Source organism: Poromitra crassiceps (genome assembly GCF_964638095.1).
Source record: "Poromitra crassiceps genome assembly, chromosome: 11".
Classification (NCBI taxonomy): domain Eukaryota; kingdom Metazoa; phylum Chordata; class Actinopteri; order Beryciformes; family Melamphaidae; genus Poromitra; species Poromitra crassiceps.
Window position 1 is genome coordinate 34,984,878 of NC_139643.1, and position 11,768 is coordinate 34,996,645.

General features: G+C 48.3%; 1 protein-coding gene across 1 annotated transcript in view; it reads left to right on the forward strand.

Moving 5' to 3' along the window:
* Positions 1-11,418, forward strand: part of elp2 (elongator acetyltransferase complex subunit 2) — a gene marked incomplete at its 5' end in the record, with an annotated part of 44,820 nt that extends 33,402 nt beyond the window's left edge. The window contains 6 exons of the mRNA XM_083646685.1: positions 529-601; positions 1,516-1,708; positions 6,997-7,118; positions 7,829-7,962; positions 8,056-8,169; positions 9,685-11,418. Of these exons, the coding sequence (XP_083502811.1) occupies positions 529-601; positions 1,516-1,708; positions 6,997-7,118; positions 7,829-7,962; positions 8,056-8,169; positions 9,685-9,886 (838 nt within the window). The 3' untranslated portion in view covers positions 9,887-11,418. The remainder of the gene's footprint in view (positions 1-528; positions 602-1,515; positions 1,709-6,996; positions 7,119-7,828; positions 7,963-8,055; positions 8,170-9,684) is intronic.
* Between the last annotated feature and the right edge of the window lie 350 nt (positions 11,419-11,768).

Genomic DNA, 11,768 nt, shown 5'->3' on the forward strand with positions numbered 1-11,768 from the left:
TCAACCCGCTTGAATAATTTAGCGCATAATAGAAACATTGAAATGAGTAAGTGGATGAGTTATTTTTGTGGCGTACATAGTGCTCCCTCTCAGCATTGTGCCAAATTGCCAGGGTGCAGTGTTGGAAAGTTTAGTAGCTCGGTGGGACTTTCTCTCTAACCGACTGTGAGTTCAGATTGTTGACATTTCAGAACAAGCAAGGTGATAGTCGGCAAAGCTAAAAAGTAATTAGCTTCTGAATGATTAGCCGGAGCGCCATTGTTCATTTCTGTCAGAGGGAGAAGGATCATTGCAGATCAGTTTTTTTAATTTCACACTCTGTCTGCTTATTTACCTGTCAGCTAGGGAGCACGCCTCCAGCCCGGGAGCCTGTTGTGTTAGGACGACCGCTTAGGAATAACAAAATACTTCATTTACTGTCGGACTGGAGGAGCTGCCCCCCCAACCTGTCCATCCTTCCACATAGTCAGCCTGGCGTTGATCTTGGAGCCTGTGGTCTGCTCCCTTCCCCTCCTGTCTCACCTCCAGGTACGGCCACGGCTTTGAGATGTTCTGCCTCGCCTCAGACAGCAGCAGAACCGTGGTGGCCTCGGCATGCAAGGTGAGTGTGATAACACAGGGGCCAGAGGCCACGTGGCACACACACACACACACACACACACACACACACACACACACACACACACACACACACACACACACGTCTGTACTACATGGCCCCCTGTAGTACATCACTTGGGGCTTTAGGTAGCAAGAGACATTATCTGTCACATCACAGTATGTGCGCATACTCCCACACCTACACACACTTATACATACAGGAATGATTGTCTGCTGGAGGCCTGCATGGGCTCATGCATATGTGCACGCACACGCACGCACGCACACACACACACACACACACACACACACACACACACACACACACACACACACACACACACACACACACACATACACACACACACACACACACACACACACACACACACACACACACACACACACACACACACAATCTCTCTATACACATACTGTATCAGAGCAGGATTGAGTGTGTTGTCAGTCAGCCATTGATAGTACTGTGGTGGAGCAATGCAGGACAAGCTGTCCTCTCACACACACACACACACACACACACACACACACACACACACACACACACACACACACACAGCTGGTGGCTGTCAGAGATGGACAGTGGTTTCTCGCCTATCTCTGGCATGCAGTCCTTATCATCACTTTCAGCTGCCTCTCTTTCTACCTGTGCCCTGTCCTCCTTCTCTCTTTCATCCCTCCCTCGCTCCGTCTCTCATCCCTTCCTCCTCCCGCCGCACATGACATCCTCCATCCATCTCCCTGTCTTCTCCCACCTGTCTCTCCCCCCTTTGTATTATTTCTTATCTCTTTAGCATCTCCATGTTTTCAAGCGACGCAGCACCTTCTGTAAGTGACGTGTGTGTCGGCTGTCTGTACCATGTCTTTTTTGTGAATGAACCTGCACTGTGTTCCTAGGCGTCTAAAGCGGAGCATGCGTCAGTGCTCCTGTGGAGTGCCGTCTCTTGGCGTCAGATCCAGGCGCTGCCCTGCCACACCCTCACCGTCACCCAGATGGCCTTCTCCCCCGACTCACAGCTCCTATTGGCCGTGTCCCGAGATCGCACCTGGTCTCTATGGCGACGGAACCCGCCCACGCCTGATAGCTCAGGTGAGATGGGGAGGGGCGCTTGTTGTGGAGGGATCTGGGCTTAGTTACAGGATGAATGATCCAACTTAAAAGACCCATATCATTCCGTTCTCATGACTTTGTTTTCAAATGTGCTATGGCCCAGGATGGGAATAATGTTCTTCATGATGTTTTGCGAATGTAGTTGAGTTAAAGATTTGAAGAATCAGCCCCCACAGGCAGAGGAGTCACAACACTGGATCCCGATTGGCCGACAATACCAGCTCCTCTGACATAAACCTGCTGATGGAGAAGTTCTAGTTCAAATGCTGCAAACTTGCCTGATTGGACGGATTTTCCTAATTAGTAGTGCAGTGAACCAATCAAGACCAAGTGCAGCTGATTGGAAGGATTTTCCTAATTAGTAGTGCAGTGAACCAATCAAGACCAAGTGCAGCTGATTGGAAGGATTTGACTAATTAGTAGTGCAGTGAACCAATCAAGACCAAGTGCAGCTGATTGGAAGGATTTTACTAATTAGTAGTGCAGTGAACCAATCAAGACCAAGTGCAGCTGATTGGAAGGATTTTACTAATTAGTAGTGCAGTGAGCCAATCAAGACCAAGTGCAGTTATGATGGATTGCCTGGAATTAGTCCAAAATGGCCTGTAAAAAATGACATATTTGAAAATGCAATAACATTATTTACTTTATTATTTAATTTAAGCATTCTGAAATGGAGGAAATTCTGAATTCCTATTATAAGGCCCCTTCAAAAGAACTGCATTTAGTGCAATTAATGCTTTGGGCTTGTGTGCAGATGTTGAGACGGCTGTTTTGATCCAACAGAATAGTTGTGGACATTGCAGTGTCGCTTTGAACATGGATGAGTAGTCCGCTCCTTCCTCGTACCCATTTTGTCTGTTGTACAATTTTCTCTAAAGACTTTGCTTCACTTTCCTCTGAGACTCATTGCTGGCGACGTTAATGGTTCCACAAGCACATGTGTCTAGGAGGAGGTCACCCTCTCCAGTCCCTGGATGGTTTCTGGGGAGTCAAGTGAATGAAGAAACCCTCTGTCCTCCCTCAGTAACTGCTGTTAATCTCCCTTAGAGCAAAGGAGCTGACCCCTAAATACTCCGGTGCAGACCCCCACTTGTCAACAATACAAGACAGAGTCTGTGTGCGTGTGTGCGTGTGTGTGTGTGTGTGTGTGTGTGTGTGTGTGTGTGTGTGTGTGTGCGCATGCGTGCGCGCTTGTGTGTGTGTGTGTGTGTCTGTCTGTGTGTGTCTGTGTGTGTCTGTGTGTGTGGGCGTCTCCATGCAGCTCCTCTGCTGATGCCCCTGCTGTAAACAGGAGTGTGTTGTGTTCTCGCTTGGCTAAAGAGGAGAATCTCAGCAGCGTGCCACAGACAGACCAGCCGAGCGAGCCTGCGGTCCACACGCAACCTTTATGCCCACAGGATTTCATGCCACCTGCCTCTGGCAACGAATCCCGTGGCCCTTTTGGCAGCTCACGGTGGGCTAAATAGGCACTGACAGTGGCTAACCAGCCCAGCGCTCTCCTATTTGCCTGTATGGTTCAGTGCAGGAGGGGCTGTGTGTGTGTGTGTGAGAGAGAGAGAGAGAGTGGGGGTTCCCGTCTGTTCTGGTTGGCTGCTGAATCACTCAGGCTGATTGTGAAGAACACACACACATTCTCACAGGCCAGACCAGGGAAGGTTAATCGAAGTCAGAGCTGATCAAACAAACGGACTCCCTCCCTCCACGCCTCCCTCCTTTCTTTCTCTGGCCCAATCTCGATGTCCACACTCTCAGACTCACGGTCCTGTGAAGTCCACACGGGCTTAGGGGCTGTCCCACTGTCAAATGGTTAAGTGCACGAGGGCTCTCCCGCCCACATTTTGAACCCTTTCTGCACACTTCCCATAAGTCCGCGCATCTCTGCAGACTTTGCCTGAGGGAATGACCCACAGTTCATAGCATTGTGACCAAATATGGGGTTACCGTGGTTACCAGGGGGAAGCCCGGAAGTGTTAAAGAAACGGTACGCTCCGCAGTTTGTGATGTTAATATTCATGGGTGTAGAAAATAGCAAAATGAAAGTGTGAAACTACATGCAAGATACAGGTAAAAGAGAAAACATTGCAACATTAAAACAGAATGAGAAAAAATTAAGTTGACTTTTCTTAACACGTTAAGTGCCATAGCCGAGATAATTCGTCTTACATAATCCAACGCTTGAGTGCCAGAGCCGAAATATCTCGTCTTACATAAACATTTTTTTTTTTTGACGGTGGGACATCAATCAACAACTTTTACATCTTCGAGATCACTATTGGAGCAAGAGAATGTGTATAATCTATTTTACCGACCCACTAAGTGTTGACAGTGCTCCCCCAGACGAGCGAAATCAAAGAAAAAACTGCCGCGGGAGCAAGCCATTCAAGGAAATGGCGAGGCAATTTTACAGTAATCCATTCCACACTTGTCTTGCCCGAGAGCGGCCGCGCAGGCAGCCGCACACAGAGAGCGGAGAGCGATTTGCAAAATAGATTATAGGTGAAACACACTTTGAAACACCTCAGAAAGGCCAGAATCAACATCTGCCCATCGCCCACGCATTCCCCGGCCCATCTTGACTCGCACAAGGAGCGTCCGCACGCAGGCAAGCAGGCAGGCAGGCACGCAGGCAGGCAGGCAGGCAGCAGCAACGCGCTTCTGACACGCCCGCTGTAGAGCCAGGAGGAAGGAGGAGAAGACACACGGAGGGAGGAGTTTGAATGAGAGGGGTGTTTCCTGTTGTTATGGAGGAAATTACTGTTCAAAACTATTGTTTAGAATGTCTGACGGTCTTACTGATGCCAAAAATGAATGGTTAAAGTGACTGTTCTGTCGAATTTCACAAAAAGCCATTTATCTCTGAATAAATTTCCAGACGCTGAAACCATGCTGTACTCAACGGCTAATATCTACATAACTACTAACTCTGCAAACTAACTCTTTTAGACAGAGAAAGCACACATTCTATTAGTTATTTTTAGATGATTGGTGTTCATGAATTCTTAACAGAAAATAATCCTCGGCTCTTGTAAAATGAGCCAGAATCCTCAAAAAAAAACCTGGCACAACTTACCTACAGGATGAAAAAATGGCTGGCACTCAATGTGTTAAATGTTTAAGGAAGATGTTAGATACTGCTAATATAAGTAGCATGCAGTATAGCCATATGTGCTTATTTGTGCTCATTAAGCTTTATTAAAACAGACTTCCCACTATTTATATGTATAGTGCAATCATACATCTGATGATGTGCCTGGCAAAGGGGAGGCCAGGCTTCACTGTGCAATATGCCCTAACCCGACATATTACACACTACATCTTCTAAATGCAACTGGGATACATCATCAGTGATGTAACCTGGGGTCGTTGGGTGTTTCGGGTCTCACAACATCATACACACTCGCCCAGGTGACCCAGCTGAGGCTAATTACGCCTCAGCTTGTATCCCAGCAGCAGCCACTCACGGATCCGACCACTTAATCTTCCTCTGCAATGTCGCTAGCGGACGGGTCCAAGAAACCCCAATCCGCTGCTGTGGAACTACTCCGCAGGGACCGGAACATCAGTGCATGGAGAGTCGTGGCACTGTGGTTCTCCCGGCCGAGCCTCTCCTTCGTCTCATATATATATATATATATATACAACAGACTTCTTTATATATATATATAACCTTTCCATCGCTCTTACCTGGACTGTTATGCCGTCCTATCACTCTCCCCCTAGGGGCAAACACCCAGAAGAACTCTTCATTAAGGACTCTCCTTATACGCCGTGTTTTTATCTTCTCAAAGTCTTTTGCTTGTCGTCTCTCCACTGAACGTATGTCTCTCTCTCTCTCTCCTGCTGCGTCTGCACCTCTCTCTCCCAATCCCTAACTCCTCCCACCTCCCCCTCCTCCTGCGTGTGTCTATCTCGCGTCTCCATCTGTCTCTGTGTGAGACTTTTGCATGTGTGCACACACAGACAGGACCAGGTGATTCACTCGGCCTGTGTAGCGGACAGACAGACAGACAGCTGCCAGCAGCAGACAAACAAGCTCTATGGGGAAAACCAATCTGGGGGCTGAAATGACTTAGGCTGGGGAAATAAACAGCAGCAGGTCATAAACCAAAACTGACTGAAATGGAGGGCCGGAATGAGGTTCTCTGTCGTGTCGGCTTGTTAAATGGAGGGCCGGAATGAGGTTCTCTGTCGTGTCGGCTTGTTAAATGGACGGCCGGAATGAGGTTCTCTGTCGTGTCGGCTTGTTAAATGGACGGCCGGAATGAGGTGCTCTGTCGTGTCGGCTTGTTAAATGGAGGGCCGGAATGAGGTTCTCTGTCGTGTCGGCTTGTTAAATGGACGGCCGGAATGAGGTTCTCTGTCGTGTCGGCTTGTTAAATGGACGGCCGGAATGAGGTTCTCTGTCGTGTCGGCTTGTTAAATGGACGGCCGGAATGAGGTTCTCTGTCGTGTCGGCTTGTTAAATGGACGGCCGGAATGAGGTGCTCTGTCGTGTCGGCTTGTTAAATGGACGGCCGGAATGAGGTTCTCTGTCGTGTCGGCTTGTTAAATGGACGGCCGGAATGAGGTGCTCTGTCGTGTCGGCTTGTTAAATGGACGGCCGGAATGAGGTTCTCTGTCGTGTCGGCTTGTTAAATGGACGGCCGGAATGAGGTTCTCTGTCGTGTCGGCTTGTTAAATGGACGGCCGGAATGAGGTTCTCTGTCGTGTCGGCTTGTTAAATGGACGGCCGGAATGAGGTTCTCTGTCGTGTCGGCTTGTTAAATGGACGGCCGGAATGAGGTGCTCTGTCGTGTCGGCTTGTTAAATGGACGGCCGGAATGAGGTTCTCTGTCGTGTCGGCTTGTTAAATGGAGGGCTGGATTGAGGTTCTCTGTCGTGTCGGCTTGTTAAATGGAGGGCTGGATTGAGGTTCTCTGTCGTGTCGGCTTGTTAAATGGAGGGCCGGAATGAGGTTCTCTGTCGTGTCGGCTTGTTAAATGGAGGGCCGGAATGAGGTTCTCTGTCGTGTCTGCTTGTTAAATGGAGGGCCGGAATGAGGTTCTCCGTCGTGTCGGCTTGTTAAATGGAGGGCCGGAATGAGGTTCTCTGTCGTGTCGGCTTGGTAAATGGAGGGCCGGAATGAGGTTCTCTGTCGTGTCTGCTTGTTTATTTGTCGCCTGGGAGAGCCTTTGTTCCTGTAGAGCAGTGATGGGGCGATCTAGAAGCCATGACTCCTCACCACACAAGTCACAATCGGAATGTGTTTGTGGTTTTCCATCCAGAGCCCCAGTTCTCCTTGTACGCACACACGGGGAAGGACACCGCCGTACACAGCCGAATCATCTGGTCCTGTGACTGGAGCCCAGACAGCAAATACTTTGTCACGTCCAGCCGTGACAAGAAGGTAACATGCAAATATTACACACATTTTCATATAAACTAGATTAGACTTTATTTTGGAATGGCATATACAACACAAGTAAACTCATCAGCGTCAACTTTCCAGACAAATTCTGGAGACGCATGGAGAGATGCTCGATATTCTGTTAGGCTAACTGTTTATTATTATGCTCCCTTTTTGTGAGTTTGGTTGAAAGGCAGAGCAAACCTCATGCCTGTTGTGCCACTGGAGAGCCAGATATGTTTTTGTGGTGAGTGGCAGTGACAAAATTGCCAGTTCTACATTGAGGGCATCTCCAGCTGTGAGGACTGCCCCCAATCATTGTTTTATTTTTATTTATATTTTTATAGAACATACGAACAAGACAAACAGGCTCAGACACAGGGGAAAAAGGGAAAAAAATACATCCATCATTGACATTCATAATTACAACTCTGTGCTGCCTATCAGCCGCACAAAGTGCTTATGTGCTTGCAAAAGACAATGCGCATGAGATCCCACGCAAGGGGTCCACGAGACACCTGACCAACCCTAACCTCAGTCACTTGTCATTCTTAACTGTCCCCAATCATTGTTGACCACTCATTTTATGAATCGTCCACAGCGATTGGGGACAGTCATCCCTTTATGAATGGTCAACAATGACTGTGACTGTGCCCAATCATTGGTGACCATTCAAAATGTGCTGAATGCATGTCTGTGTTTGTGTCCAGGTGATAGTGTGGGGTCAATGCACTTTGGAGGAGAACGGAAACCCTCCAGACATCCAACCCTGTTCCTCCATCTTGGATGTGGGTGACTCTGCCACCGCCGTAGCTTTCTGCCCCGTACTCTGCTCTGATCACAGGTAAGAGCAAGTTTACTAGAAGAACCAATCCAAGTAAGAAACCTTGTGCTCGATGCATTTCAGACTACACATGTGTGTGTACGCGTTTCACAGCTACTTGCTGGCAGTGGGCTTGGAGTGCGGCAGGATGGTGCTGTACAGGTGGAGGCCTGGCCAGGAGCCTGCTGGAGGCCTGGACTGGACCAGGTGTGGAGAAACAGATGCCTCGTATCCTTTCAACACACACACAGAGTCAGGCCATAAACTCCTCCGGCCAGGTGCTGCATTTCTGCCATATGGACGTTTACATTCACAAACTCTTTTCCACAGAACAAAACAAAAAGCACTCCATGTGTTTGTGTTGTTTTTGATTCAGGACAGAAATGGGTCAATTGTTTTTGTTGTTCTTGTTACTGGACTGGTTTTATAGAGAAATAAGTGCAGTCAGGAACATTTCACGCTCACAATGTTGTTTTGCTTTAAGCCCTGCATACAACCAGAGCTTATATCAAATTCATTAGCAACTTTCAAAGGCCTCTGCTGGCCGCTGGCAGTCGATATAAATGACAGAGTGGCCGTCACAGTAGTGTGGCTTCAGCCTCAAGTCTGCTGGGAGGCAGCAGCTTTCTGTTTCCCATTACAGGAGAGAACGGCACCGCACCACACAGGGCACCGGGCTGCACAAGGCACCAGGCTGCACCAGGCCGCACAAGGCACCAGGCTGCACCAGGCCGCACAAGGCACCGGGCTGCAGGGCCCTGGGCTGCACCAGGCCGCACAAGGCACCAGGCCGCACAAGGCACCAGGCTGCAGGGCCCTGGGCTGCACCAGGCCGCACAAGGCACCGGGCTGCAGGGCCCTGGGCTGCACCAGGCCGCACAAGGCACCGGGCTGCAGGGCCCTGGGCTGCACCAGGCCGCAGGGCACCAGGCTGCACCAGGCCGCACAAGGCACCGGGCTGCACCAGGCCGCACAAGGCACCGGGCCACACAAGGCACTGGGCCGCAGGGCACCAGGGTGGAGCTGAATGGCTATGCTTCTTTTGATCAGTGCAGCACTTAAATGGGAAGCGCAATCAACGGTTTATTTTGTGTTTTTGTAAGTGTGTGTGTGTGTGTGTGTGTGTGTGTGTGTCGTAGGCTGTAGAGCACAGGAAATTAATTGAAGAGCGGAGCCTGCACTGAGTCTTTGTATCAGAGGGCTCCTGCTCCTCGCACGGCCTGCACAGAAGTGTTTGGCAATTTTTGCCAATTCGACAACTTTCAAAATGAATGAGTTGGTCTGTGCCTCATCAGCATTTTTAGAAGTACTTTTTGAAATATTTGTGTGTGTGTGCATGTGTGGGTGCATGCGTCTGCAAGCCAAAAGTGTAGTAAGATGTTTGCGACCAGTCGTCTGAGCTGGAGAGACGGTAATGTGTTAGATGTTCTGTTGCATCTTAGCTAATGCTTAATACCAGAATTGGAATCAGAATCAGCTTTATTGGCCAATACACATACAAGGAATTTGACTCCGGTTTGCGTTGCCCTCAAAGTACTCACACCCAAGTTAAAACAAACAAACAAGGCACGGGTACATTTAAAACATTTACAAAATTTGCACAATAAGTGTGGTGTAAAATATCTATTTTAAATATGTATATCTGAAAGAATGTATATAGTATATGTATAACTATGTATACATTCTGAGTAGGCCATCCGCAGCGTTATCCCGTCGTTTCCCTTCACCACGCTCCTCTCGCAGACAAAGCCACGCCCTGGCAGTGAAGAGGCTGCGCTGGAGGCCCCGGGCGGGCCGGGCGGGTGGAGAGAGCCGCCGCAGCAGCAGCAGCAGCGGGGTCGGGGTGCAGGAAGCTGCCGAAGAGGAGAGCTCCTGGGTCCAGCTCGCCAGCGCCAGCGCCGACCACTCTGTCAAAATCTTCAACGTCAACAAAAGGGCTCTTTAGCACCGCCAACTGTCTCACACACACAAAGACGCTGGGACCGAGGGCCACGGGGCACTATCTAGGGCACCCAGGCCACCGCTGCTCCCTGGCACGCCGTTCAGGCCCAGTGGCAGCCAGTTAAGACAGGGCGGGTCACTCCCAGGACAAGGCCGCGCCCCCACAAGCCCCGCAGTCTGTTGGGGCAGATCTGAACGGATTTGATGGGTGTAAGCAAGATGGTGAACACGCTGTGTGACCTCAGTGTGTGGTATTTTGCTTATACACTTCAAAGTGTTTTCGAGTCAGAGAAGCAGCTTGTGTTCACTGGACGTCCCTTCGCTGCCTGAGACGGCACATTTAGACCATATGTTTTAGACTGTCCAAGCAAACAATTACATGGTCAAATGTAGCCTATTGTTTCCGTGGCTTCAGTGACCCATCAATAAACCAATTAGTTTGCTCTCTGGCTGTTGGATGTAATATATTCTCTCCAGCTGCAATATCTACAAGCACGGCTTAGCTGTATGTGGTGTTTTGTGATCAATTCATTAATTTCTTTTTATATCCAACTGTTCTTTGACTGAATTAAGCTATAATGACGGTGCAATCACAAAGTTGCCGAACTCTTAAAATGCAAAATGGTGCAAAATCACAGATCACTAGCGTACAGTAGAGTAAAAGTGATGCACAACAAAGGAGTGACACAGATGGCCCAGGTACTGTACACCGCAGGCCCAGATTCATGTAACAAGCTGCCCATGGAGGACCTTAACAGAATTCGCAAGGACAGAGGAAGTCCACGTTTTGGATTTACCGTGGGTTCAGCCGAGTGCGCCATCATTACCCGTCAGCCATAACTCTAGCTTTAGGAGTGTGTAAGTACCAGTCATAACTCTCTCTCTAATCGCATAGCCCTGTATGTATGGAGGCGTCAGTCAAGCCAGGCCACACACACACGCCCCTCCAGGAAATGGCTGTTTTTCAAATGGTGAAGCAAATGAGGATTTGGGCCAATACGACCATAGATCAAGGGGGTTTTACACCTCATATATAACATACTGTAATTATTGAATCATTATCTGTGATGTTTCAATTTAAACATGAATGATTGTCATGCCGGGGGAATTTCATCAACACGTTGAAGTGAGGAGTGCGCTCTCAGCTCTTTGCCCTGACTAGCATACTAATACATTCTAGGCATTATGTTCCTTTCTAGAACGTCCCCTCCAGTGTGCCCTTGAACACTCATCCTGATGAGGGTGGATAATGCCATAATGTTGAAGCCGGGGGGGAATTACAAGTCATGTCGGGATACGCTGGATTTCTGCAGATGTATGGGGGTAAATGGTGACCCGTGGCACAGGTCATATCCCACTTAGAGGGGATCCAGCAAAATATTCTCAGAAACACCAGATCTATAAAGGGAATATTGGAGGTGAATATATTTCCCTGCTGTCAAAATGTCACTTCTTAAAGGCACAATGCGCTCTCTCCGTTGAAAAGTTTATTTTATCGCAGCATTAAAATTGTGACATTTCAAGCCTTGATCAGATTTGAAGGTCGTCATTTTGATACAAATGGGATGTTTTGAATGCCACAACTGTGTGTGTGTGTGTGTGTGTCGGGGGTTGTGGGGCTTCCTACACCAGTATGGAATTTGATTTTAGTATTTTCCACATCTGGAAAAGGAAGAGTATGGAAATATATTTGTGTTTTCCAGACTTATTGTCTATTGTGACTATCTGACTATTCATTTTTCTGATGATGAAATTCAGAATTTAGAAAACAAATAAATTGATATTACAAACAAATGTTGAATCATGGCAGAATGTAACATACATGTTAACAGCTGAATTTTAAAACCATTTAGTTACAAATAGTAAACATCTAGCTGTCTTCCCAA